General features: G+C 34.7%; 1 protein-coding gene across 1 annotated transcript; it reads right to left on the reverse strand.

The window, feature by feature from the left end:
* Window positions 1-367: 367 nt before the first annotated feature.
* Window positions 368-6,554, reverse strand: LOC137716195 (cytokinin riboside 5'-monophosphate phosphoribohydrolase LOG1). The gene is made up of 7 exons (XM_068455608.1): window positions 6,395-6,554; window positions 5,602-5,699; window positions 5,469-5,499; window positions 4,395-4,494; window positions 1,348-1,418; window positions 877-1,020; window positions 368-746 (listed from the first exon to the last, which is right to left on the reverse strand). The coding sequence occupies exons 1-7, from the start codon at window positions 6,506-6,508 to the stop codon at window positions 654-656; spliced, it is 651 nt and encodes a 216-aa protein (XP_068311709.1). The 5' UTR covers window positions 6,509-6,554; the 3' UTR covers window positions 368-653.
* Window positions 6,555-12,932: the final 6,378 nt, after the last annotated feature.

The raw sequence follows: 12,932 nt of genomic DNA on the forward strand, positions 1-12,932 counted from the left end.
GTTATAAAACCAGCTCTTACCTTCCTTATTTTGTTGTAATGTTATTCCTTTATATATGTACAAATCATTTTTGATATCAGTAACAGTTATTATTTTTATGATTTTGACTTGTATTCTTTATGATTGTGACTTGTGGTTAAGGATAAAAACCAAGCCAAGTGGCGTTCTGAAAAAAAGAGTTTAAGAAAATCGCAACAGTGATACAAGCGAGATAATTGTGGTGGGAAAGTTGAATGCACAACCTCAAGTGCAAAGATAAAAGCTCTGAATGATTAGAGCGACAATTACCTTGTATTGAAGTATATTAATTTATAAAAACTTGCAGTTTAACACAAGCTCTAAGTTACTGGCATACCAATTAGAGGAATGATATAACTTTACAATATTTTTACAATCATTTGAACGCAATTGAGAATTATAACTAAATAGCAAATCTCAAACTGAAGACAGTAATTAATCAAGTTACATAACTTGTTGAGGTCAATAAAGTTTTGTTTTTTTTTTTCTTTCAGTTTTAAACTGAGAGAAAGGGAAATACAGAAAAATGGAATTCCCAGATCAGGAAAGTTTCAGTCATCTAAAATCTAAAATTAATTCCTTTCAGCACTGAAGAGCTAAGCCATCCTCTTTCTGCCAAGTCCCTTATATTATGCTCACCTTGATATGTCACAAATTGTGGGATAGCCTAACTGCTCAATTTCCCAGCTTAACTTTGAAGCAACTCTTTCATGGCGTGGAAAATATTCCTGACGAAAAAAAAAAAAAAAAATGTGCAGATCAAGTTTAATTAGGACATACAAATACAGCAGAACCAAATAATGTTTCTTTATATTTTAAGATTGACAAAAAAGTTGGAAAAACATTTTGATTGATTACCTCCATTTTCTTCACTAACTCCTTGCCAGTAGGAGCAGAAACAATTATGTGGCGTGCTGTTGGACTAATGAAACCTTCCTCTACTGCCTTATCAATAAATGACAACAAGGAGTTATAGTACCCATCCACATTCAGCAAACCCACCTGAAAAATAAAGGACATTTTTAATCCACATATTCACCTCATCACGATTTGAAGAAATAGTGAGAAATAGTTTTTTTGTCAAACTTATGTTTTCAGACTGTGAAATAAGGAATGTCAATTTATTCAAAAATCAAACATGACTGATGATAAAAATTCACAATTTTACACAGCTTGTCTTGGGAACATTTCTCATGATTCAGAGATGTTCAAAAGATCATAAGACCTCAATTTGAGTTACTCCATTGTAAGGTGTGATGATTTACTAATGGAGTAACTTTAAGTAACAAGGTTATGAATAAATTAACTAGGCACAAACACAAGCATTACCGGTTTATCATGAATGCCCAGTTGAGCCCATGCTATCACTTCAAGAAGCTCTTCAAGAGTTCCATAGCCACCTTCATACATTCAAAGAAAAAGGAATAAATAAATAAACAAATAAAAAAAATAATAATAATCTAAACTGCATATTAAAAGAACCCTGTTCGTCAACAAAAAACTGATGAAATTACTATTATACCCTTTTAAACATAACTAAAAGAAAATATTAGAAAAGGAAAAAATTGGACATAATAGAATTTCGCACAAACAAATTTTTGTTGTTTTTTTCCTAAACCTCACAACCATGTCATCCTATTAATACATAAACTCACTCTTTCTCTCTCTCATTTGCACCCACCCACGTCCACCTTTTCCCCACTTTTTCTAACTTCCCCAATCAACTATTTTTTTTTCATAAATTTAATTTAATTCTGTTTAAAATTTTAAAAATTACAGTGTGTGTGTGTACTGCATCTTGTAATAATAATAATAACCTGAATCAGTAATTCACTGGTAACACTGTCCAATCTCCTTTACTTCCTTTCTTTTCTTAACTAAAGTCAATTGGGCTGGCCACTTTGTCTGTAGCTTTGTACTGAATGAGCTTTGAGTGAACCCAATTAGAGTGAACTTGAGGCCCAAATGTAGGCCCAATATGGTAAATCTAAAAGGGTTAGTGACTATTTTTTGGAACTAAAAAAGGTTAATTATTTTAACCTACCTCTTTTAGGCTTTTAGCTTGCTACATGTCATCAATTTAGAGTGCATATGATTAAAATAGGAGTGCTGAAATTGTTATTCTGTAACAATAGCGACACGAGCTACTACCCAAATCACTCTGGAAAAGGTGCCCGGAGTACCCTTTGAGCAAACTTTTAGTAGTGAGTTTGGATTCTACATGGATTGGATTGAAAAGAGACAGTTTTCAGCTCCTAACATATCCCAAAAAGTTAAAAGAAAAATAAAGGGAGTGCAAGTTGGTTAAAGGGTTTAAGGCCAGCTTGAAACTTTTATGTCTTATTTCATATGCTGGTCACATCTTACCAAGGACCATTTTCATTTGGCATTTGGTTGATTTGGTGAAAGGGTTTATAACTTTTTCTCTCTTTTTCTTATTTTAGCGAATGGATGGGAGAGGGACAGGCTAACGAACTGCTTGTAACCACAGAAAGCAAGAGCTCCCCAAAACCCTAATTTTCCAGTTTTCAGTAAGAAACAAGTGAGTGAATAGTCTTTTTGGTTCGTTTGGTTGATAGGGTTTGAATGGTTGCTCTTCGACTATTAGTATTTCATTGCTAAGCATAAATAAATAAATATGCTTGTAGCTTAAGTAGTAGAATTTCTTCCTAAACATTTTAAAGCATTATTTTTTACTGGAAAAAGATAAAATAAATAATAAAAAAACTATGCTTAAGTAAAAGGTCTAATGAGTCTTACTCCAACCCTTGAAGTAAGTCTAAAAAATTAGCTTTCAAAACACTCCAACCCTTGGGCCAAAATGGGGTTATGCGTTAAACTCAATATTGGGGCAAATTCCGGCCAAGATTTGTGTTTGGATTAGTGGGCTGGCTCACATTTGTACGTCGCGCTAGCAAAATCAAGGTAGCCTCGCAATTAATGTGCCTCATGCCTCAACGCCCTGAGGTATTAAAGAGGCAGGGGTCCCACATATGTGGGTTCTGTCGCCCTTGTTATTGAGCCAAAAATGGCTTTTTATGTCATGTACGGCCTAGATTAAATGGGCCGTTAGATCATGTTCCCCATTCAAACTTTTTTTTTAAAATTTTTATATTTATAAATTCATTAAATTTAGTGGCTGAGATTTAATATGATCAAACCCAATGGTAAAAAAAAAGTATATATATAAAAAAAATCTAACGGTCCAAATTTAAATCCAATGACTAAAAAAACAAAAAAAACAATTATTTATACATAGTGCTTCATGAGTTTTATGCTGTCGGTTTAGTAGAAAAGTTGTTTCTAGATTAAAATCTAAATTTTTTGGGCTGAAAATTTTAGCTTTTAACCTAAGTGTTGGAAATGATCTGGGTGAATAAAAACAGTGGACAAAGAGAAGAAAATAGACTTATGGTTTTGTTTTTTTGTGTCTAAGCAGGCCTGGACTACACTACACTCGGATTACAAGTTATCAAACCCGTGTAAGTTAAAAGTCGTCGGATTTTATTAGTAATTCGTTAATTCTTTATTTATTAATTATTTTGGTGATGTTTTTTGTGTGTCTTTTCTTTTACTAATATTAGCTTCCTGCTGCAACATCGGCCAAAGCCAAATATTCTAAATCCAGGAATATAGCTACCTTTGGGTTTATTTGACTGGGGCAAAGCAAAATTTCCAGAGTTGACACTTGACACTAAGACTGCATAATGCATTAACATTTAACAGTACCTTTGCAGCTTTCTAAACCTGTACATATGGTTTACTGCTAAGGGCCACAACCAACACCTTCATTTTTATGTTTTTTTGTTCACAGAGATATGGAAGAAGATAGATGAAACATTTTCTAATTGGGAATTAAAATCTAATAAATGACAAGTGAATCACAAGAGATTACACGCTATCAAATGAGTGTATACAATTATGTATTCCCATCTCTTATTATGCAATGATAAAAATACATACGAGAGATGCATACAAGAGATGATAGATGCAGACCCACTGAAGTGACATAAAGTTTGTCACTAAAGTGAACCCGAAATAGGATTCGTCACTCTTGAAGAATATTCTTTAGCAAAATTTTAGTAGGACTGCCTTATTTTCAAATGTTCTTTCCAGCTTCTTGTAGATACCTTTAATTATGCACAATATGGCCCATGTCAACTAAGGTGACTTTTGAAGATATATAATATTCTTGCTGGGAACTAGTTTCTTTCATTTTATAAATCATGTTATTTTATGGCCACTTTAAAATTTTACTTTCATATATTTCAAGGGAACTTTGAGCAATCACTATATGTCATATTGTTTGCCTAAGAAAATAGAAGTTATTAAGGTGTATTAGTATGAAGTATATTAATGCCAGGTTTTATACCAACCGGGTAAGGCAATAAAGGCATCGGAGTGCTTCGCCATCTCTGCCTTCCTTTGGTGCATGTCTGCTACTGCTTTCACTTCCCCCACAGTTTCTCCAGTTATCTGAAAACTCAGTTGATACACACAAATTAGTCTCGAAAAAAATGAAAAAATTAGGCAGAAAAACAAGCACAAAGGAAGAGAGAGAGAGAGAGAGAGAGAGAGAGAGAGAGAGTTTTCATGGTGCTTGGCAAAGAGAAGCAATCATGAGTGGTACACATTGGTGGGCTCAATCTAATATGACTCAGCAATTCCACACCAGGCAAAAAGAATTGGCGAAATCTTGAGTGCAACAAGCCACGGGGTTTACATTCTTTTGTGCTTATCTTCTCACATCATCATATTATGTAAGAGGGGGAGAGAGAGATTTCACAAACGAGATATCCACCAATGTACATCTAAGTTCATGACAAAGGGAAGGAAAATATAAGAAATTAAAGGTGTACAATGTTGAGAGTTGAAATGTGAGGAAGAGTTGTCCCACGTTGGTGAGGGACAAGATTTGCTATGTACTTATATAGTCTTGGACTACTTCTCATATTGTTAATTAGTTTTATGATGGAATCTCAATTTCATCATAAAAGGCTGATATTTTTGTTCCATGAAGAATCTGAGTAACTACTAGTGGGATAAATAAAGCTAGTAGGAAGGACAAAAATGTAGAAGACCCAAGATTAGCAAGGTGGATGTAGGGATGAATTAAATACCAATTCCACATGTAAAAGCTGAAAATTGGAGGACCAATCATATTTCCAAGCTAGAGAGGTCCTAGCTGATTCAATCTTGAATTCCAAAAGTGATATGTGGGAGAACCAGAATTTTAAGATAACAAAGGTGAGGCAGAAATTCATCGTACATGTAAATGTGGCTACCAAAAGCTACATGAATAATATTCCAAAGTACTATAATAAAAAGAGAGAAAAAGAAGTAGACAATTCTCTCTCTCTCTCTATTTGTAGCACAAGTTGTATTGTATGGTCATTTTCATTATACCGTGTTAGAGTAAAATGTCATGGGAAAAATAATAGAGAACGCACCTCTCTAGGCATGAGTGTCTTGGGAATAACTCTACAAAAACAATAACATGACAAAATGATCAGTTTGAGTTGAAGACCAAAAGCCAATAATATTAATGAATTAAAGGCAAGGAGGAAGAATTAAGATCCTCACCCAATGACATGTCTACCACCATCATAAACAGCTTGGGAAATCAGCCCCATCAGTCCAACACTCCCTCCTCCATATACTAAATCAATATTCTTTGAAACCTTTTGTATATGAACCAGACAATAATACTCAGTAACCGAAAAAAACTTCGGATTGTTATTTGTAATCCAAAAAAGTCATTCTATATCTTTTTGAGTAGAAAGAGTAAAAATAGATGTGCATGATAACTATTTAGAAGTACAAATTAATAAAATTCTCATCATACTAGAATTACCCCATTCTATCTCTGTGTGTGCGCGTGCGTGTGAGAGATAGAGGTATTAATCAAATAACTACATTTGGTTGTTCCATGAAAGTGGGAAGGATGGATGAAAAAATTTCATTGTTGATTCCCAGCCTTCTTTATGTATGGAGACGTATAGATTGAGAAAAACTAATGGAGCTATCATATGAAGGGTTTCCTTTTACAGAGTAAGATACATGAAACAGAGGCTTGACGTTGAAAATGGTCAAGATTAATAAGCTTATGTCGATTTAAGGACATCATTTGAAAACATGAACCCATATTACACACACACACACACACACACATATATGTATTCATGCGTGAATATATTATATATGTATATATATAGAAGAACAGTGAAGATCAACCTACTTGAATTTCAGCTAGAAAACCCAAAAAATCAAACCCAATTAAGTTGAAAAACAAGTAAAAGGTTTAAAAAAACAAAAGCCAAATTTAAATCCAAATTTAAATAAACAGAAGTATTGTTAGTATTAGTATTAGTATTACCAATTCTTCTCCCAGCTCAATCGCAGCTTCCTTATAACTGCTTTTGTTTCCTGGACTACTTCCACAGAACACACAAATCCTCTTGAATTTTGATTGCTTCATTTCCTTCTCCATCTTTCTCTTAATATCTCTCTCTCTCTCTCTCTCTCTCTCTCTCTCTCTCTCTAACAGCTTGAGAATTTGGAAGTGGTTTGGTTTGATTTTGGTTTCATGGGGCTGTGTTTGCACATATATATAATGGTGCAACAGCTTAGAGGCGTATATTAGCACGCGCAGTTCCATACTCATTAGTCCGTCCATACCTTTGCGGACCAGAGAGAGTGAGGGGCTTATTTTTTCACCCAACTTGTATCCATATCTCTCTTACCCACCAATCAGAATGAGACTATCTTTTGTTATCAATTTTATTATTATAAATGGGGTTTTGTAATCCAAATAGTCCATGAGATTGTCATAACTCATCATTTTGGTTTCTGACAATGAAAATCGATAGAAGTGGTCCCTGAATTTGTCCATCCTAAATCATTTTGATCATTCTGTGAAAAATCTATCAGTATTACCATTAAGAGGATTGGTTGGTTTGACAAAAACATCCTTAAAAAGATGGTTATGTGGTCGCTTACGTGACAATTTAACGATGATATTGACAGATTTTTCACAGAAGAACTAAAATGATTTACGGTGGACAAATTCAATGACCAATTCTATAGAATTTTAGTGTCATAGACCAAAGTGAAAAATTATGCTAATCTCAGAGACTAGTTTAGCTAAAAAAACCTTATATATGTGGTAAAAGATAATTAGACAAGGCTAGTGTCATGCGAGCCTCGGTTGTAAACTAGTGCTAACTACATTTCACATTTTATAATGGAGGCAATTGTAAAATGGGATATTGTGTTTTAATTTTATCATATTTTGCATTATGAGATATTGAAATGATATCAATTTATTTGTTTTAGTCTGGTTGTTTGATTCTTCATTTGTGTTTGGTGGCATGTAGTTTGAAGACACGAAATATGATTTTCAAAAATGAATTCACAACTTCACTTTAAGTTAGAAAACAACCAAAAATATGATTTTTGAACTCCAAATTTGAGCAGTAAGTCATACTCTTATAAAAACTTACCTCGATAGAGCAAGAGAGCAACCACATTCACGAAGGCTCTCCTCACCAGAAAGATAGTGTGATTAAAACCAAGAAGTGGAGATAGTTTGAAGATAAGAGAAACATGAAGGGGAAGAGATCAAGAAGGATTGCCGCCAGCCCCAAACCGAAAGGCAGTGGTCGACGAAGGGACTTTATTTATTTATTATTGTTATTCTATGTTTTTCCTTCTTAACAAGTAGGGTTTTTAACGTTTACAAGTACTGATCCTTTACGACTTTAGTTATTATTTCTTGTTGTGAGGTTTGATAAGGGATTACGAGGATTTAACGCTACAAGATATATGTAGTATTCACACTAAAGAATTAATTCTTTGGGATGAACCTCCACCTTTACCAACTCTTCTATTACTACTTTCAGATTTTTTTGGGTTTTCTTGCTCACAAAGTTTGTCTCACGTTTCTGATGTGTTTTCTTTTGTTCTAACATGTGTTTTTTTTTTTTTCTTTCTTTCTTTCTGTTGGGATTGTCAACTAAGTATCCATGTATATTTAGGCTACTTTATTTTGTAAAGACTGCAGTATAAAACATCAAATGGATGGATTTGAAATGACCCAATGCAATGCATTTACAGATTTGTAAATAATCACTTGAAAGGGAGTCATTTCAAAATCCTTTATTTAGTCACTTTCTAATCCTTCGTATTACCAATTAATTTTACGGTGAAACATTATCTTTCTTCATAAAAGACTTGCCAATTACATGTTGAAATGTATATGTAATATCTACAAGTATGAGATGTGTGTGCACTGCAGCTTCACATGAGAGCCATGACCCCATATTAGATGTAGCCTCGGCCGCCCTCCTACCTAGACAAAGTTGTTGTATGCGTAGGAAACATTTATATTTGACTTGCAAAAAGGAACAAGATCCCTACATTTCCCCACATTCTCGCTCTCATCTGGACCAAACATGCTGTCTTATCCTCATCTCTGGCCTACTAAAAATGCTTTGCATCCTCCTCTCCACTCCAAAAATTCAATTGTTTTTTTTACTACTCAAATATTGCTCAGCAACTTTTATGGACTTTTTGTTTGTTTATTTGCTTACATATATATACATATATTTATATTTTTGATATCAATTGCCTGGATTGTTGGAGCCGTATCCTTCCTCTTAAACTAATCTCTGTTGTCACTTATAATATACATACACGAACCTCTACGTATCCGACCTAGGGTTGAAGATAAGGAGACGTATAGAAAACTAAGACAAGAATAGTAGAATTTAGTGGATGTGTGACTAGCTAGTGTAATTACATGCCTCAACTTTATTGTTCGATCATATGATTAAAGTAGCAACACGCCGACATACCGTGGAATTTCCAACAATTCACTTCGCCGCCACATTAGCTAATTTTATTATGACCCACATGTCACTAAGACAATGATCATGTATTTGATTTTGAAGTTCAGGACTATTAATCCATATTAGATATGGTCAAGGACCAAGTTAAATCAAATTAGTCCGTACGGGCCTCACTAACACGGGACTACCAGTCCTGGGCTTCAACACGAGATTGCAAAAGAACCCTGCAATCCGGCCTGCAACTTCAGTTCACGCCCCACGAAATCCCGATGTGTCGATTTGGTTCAACGCTTTAAATTTTGACGCCGTCGACTGCGTTCGACGCTAGAAATTCCTTGAGAACGAACCCAAAAAATTATGATCGACTGGAGCAGAGCGCCTACCAAGATTCCGACGGTGGGTTTGTTGCTTCTCCTTCCTCCTGCTCATTGAACTGACGGAAAAAAAAAAATCAAAAGAAATTCAACAAAATAATGGACAGTCTGACATTGTATCATTCACAAATTGAATCAACTAAAGTAAAGGAAGAGAGAGTGGGGTTGGAGAAATGAGTCGGACCAAAAAAAGTGTGAATTAAAATTAATAAAATATTAACTTTTTGTTTTTTCTGATTAAAAGGCGACAAAAAATGTTGGATCTCAAAAATAAAAATATTAGGATGAGTTTGTTTCATCATATTATCTCCGACTAGACTAACTTCAAAGACTAAATTAAATTGGCTTAGAATAGATTAAGTTGAATTAACTTAGTGAGACATTTGATGTAGTATCGGACTACAAGTAGGATAATAAAAAGTAAGGGTTTTTCTATTAGTACCCCACATATTGTTGAATGCACCTCACATAAAATATTACTTATATACTCTAATACAAAAAGACTATTTAGGCCCCATAAGATTATGAATACACTTCCAAATCATTTTTAGCGTATAATATTTTCTTCAAACTCTCGAAGCCACTCTCACCTGCTATTGAACTCAACAACACAATTCAATGCAATGTTATTTATCACATATTAGTTTGTGGTTATAATATTTCATTTGATTGGCTAAAATTTCTATAGAGAAAATTCAAGGTGTTTGTTTTTGGCATGGTAGAGTTTGCTCCTGCCTGTTGGGCATATACAGAAAATAAATATTGAAAACCTCATGAAGCAACTTAGGGCAACTTGTCATAATCCTCACATTATTGCTCCTTACTTGAGCCAATAGAGTAATAGTTTTCAATGTGATGGCTTGATGATGATGGACACTTCCAAAATTCTCTTGAACAATCTTTTGAATTCACTTGCTAAGATTGCAAAGGGTCTATTCCATTCTTTGCAAAACTTGGTTTGCATTCGATGCTTTTGATCCAATTTCTTCAAATATGAAATTTAAAATCCCTAATTGATAGAAAACTAAACACTCAATTGACATAAACTCAGATGTTGATAAAGAGTTTAAGTGTTAGGTGTATATTGAGAGTGTGCGTGTGAGGGCAGTATTGGAAAAAAATGTGGGATGCATTAAAATAAATTTTAATTCAAAGAGTAAAAGTAGGGTTTATTAAGTATGTGATATGAAATTTACCACACACATAAACAGGCTAAAAACTCCAACATAGAACGTATATCTAGCATGCAACTCATCCGGACGTTAGGATCAAATATGAACATGAGAGACTCATTATGCTTTATGAAAACTCTTTGAAAAACCATGCAACCCTTAGGACGTGATGTTCATCCTAAGTGAAATTACAATTATTAATCACAAAAAGCCAGCGCCAATTTCAAAGAAGCTTCCGACCAAAATTGCATCAAATTACTTTTTTAAAGATCCTAATGGTGATTAGGCATTAAGACAATTAGATAGTTTTAATCACGGTGATTAATAATTCAAAGTGTACATGCAATCAATCATAAGCAATTAAATAAAAATTACATATTCATGCTAAGGCTCAAGGATTCGCCCTAGCAATTACTCTCTGTCTCCAAAGTTGCATAAAAGAAAGCGTAGCCAAAGCTAAGAGCGGCAAAGCAATATATTTGCTAAGCCATCGCACAAACCCTAAAACATAGGTCCTTTATTCCAACTAGGAAACTAAATAATAATAAAATATTTTAGAAAATAAAGCCCTAATTAAACTAGGAAAATCTGCACATAAACTGTCCAGCCACGTTTTAGCCTCAAGTCTCCTCCAAATCTGGCCCACAATAGCTTGTTTTGAAGATCAGGACGTTCTGAACACATCTCCAGAAGCCCAAGAACCCATTTGAGGCCATCTTGGGCTCCAAAAATGTAATTCAAGCCCAAAACGTCACTATTCTAGCACCGCGCACTGCTCCTTTATTTTATTGCCAGAAAATCATCGCTCGGTAGAAAAAATATGATATTTTGATACAATCAAGCTAACTGACTCACGAACATCCTCCAACTAGAATTACTCCAAAATTCGTCCATTTGGTTATGTTTTGCTCTAGAGGAATTTGAAAGTCCTATATTGAAAATACAATTCAAAGAATCAAAATTCTTCCAAAATAATAACCAAAATATACTAAGAATAGGGTTAAATATATAATATGAAATTGACTCATCAGTATGTGTGGTGTAGTCAACAAAATGTGGGGTGTGAATAAAACAACCCAAAAGTAATTCCTTTTTTTTTTCTTTTCCTATTCTAGAACTCTCTCCCTCTCTCATGAAACATCTCTCTTCACTCTCCCTCTACCTATTTTCCCGTCAAACCCCATCTCCCTCTTCCCACGAATCATAAAACATAAAGCCCAAATTTCACAAGTCTCTCACAAATCACAAAATTTAAATACCAAATTTCACAAGTTTCTCTACTTCTTCCTCACCGCCAGCGAAAACCCCAACTGGTACTTAGGCACTTGGTATGCTTTCGGTCTTGACTTGCGTCTGGGTCACATGCGAACACTGAGATTGGCATTGAGCTTCTGGTGATGTCGTCTGGCGGTGGTCTGGTGGTTGAGTTGTGCAAGATGAAGAGAGAGGGAGAGAGTGTTAGTGGTGTTATCTTGTCAGAGAGAGAACATAGAGTAAAGAGGGGTTGGAGTAGGAGAGAGGATAGAGAACAAAGAGCGGATGCTAGCAGGAGAGCTGAGATGAAGCCAATGACTTAGCTAGTCCCATGGTTTTTGGGGGACTCGCTAAGAACCTCTAGCGACCCCCTTAGTCTGGGCAAGTCCCCGCTAATCTCATTAACTTTTGTCATGCGCGATAACAAATATGGAACTGGATTAATAGTTAGTCCAGTCTAGTCTAGTGAGAGCTAGTGAGGGCAAACAAACTCCCCCTTATAGTCTATTACTTAGTGTGACACTGCACTAAACGCTTCATTATTATTGTATTATTTAGTCCATGCCAAGCCAATCTAGTTTGACCATTGGAGCTAGTCCAATCTGAACTAATCTGTTGTAATAAACAGACTTATGTTCATTGTTCTAAAAGTCTCCGTCAAGGCTAGGTGGCTGATCACCGCCATGATTAATCCCTAGGCATTTAAGAAAGGGCACTTAGACCTGTCTAGGGGCCCCCTAATCCACTTTGACCTGGTTGCCTAGGTTGTGACTCTCACTTAGACAAAAAATACATAACTTCCATTTTTTTTAATAAATTGTAAAATATTGTTGGATACGTTGATGAATAGTCATTATATCTTGTTTTCATGTTTTGAATATGTTCTTATACTATAATTTATATCATTCTATTTTGTAATTTATATATCCGAATACAATTATGCATTTTTTTTAAGTATAAGTAAATATTTATTTATAAGTTGTATAATAAATTTAATTAAAATTTAAAAATCTCCTAGGCCTCCATCTAGACGCTTAGGCACTAGCTCCTTACCCGCCGCCCCACTAGCACTTAGCGTCTTTTAGAACTTTGCTTATATCCCATATAACTAGTGCTTTTAGCATGAAGCACTTCTTAGGTATCCAAACTAACATGCTGCCATTTTGCTGTGTCAAAACTTCCACAAGGGTATTCAACAATTTTAGTTTAACATGTAGTCAATCTCATTTGAACATATTGGCATAAATGTGTCGACAAAACCGTAA

This window comes from Pyrus communis, chromosome 14 (genome assembly GCF_963583255.1).
Source record: "Pyrus communis chromosome 14, drPyrComm1.1, whole genome shotgun sequence".
Classification (NCBI taxonomy): Eukaryota; Viridiplantae; Streptophyta; class Magnoliopsida; order Rosales; family Rosaceae; genus Pyrus; species Pyrus communis.

Excerpts from the sequence above, each read along its gene's own strand:
- LOC137716195 (XM_068455608.1), bottom strand. The coding sequence starts at position 6,508 with ATGGAGAAGGAAATGAAGCAATCAAAATTCAAGAGGATTTGTGTGTTC. Across the intron at positions 1,021-1,347 it reads TGGGCATTCATGATAAACCG|GTGGGTTTGCTGAATGTGGA; the intron begins GTAATGCTTGTG and ends TTTATTTTTCAG. Across the intron at positions 747-876 it reads AGTTAGTGAAGAAAATGGAG|GAATATTTTCCACGCCATGA; the intron begins GTAATCAATCAA and ends TTTTTTCGTCAG.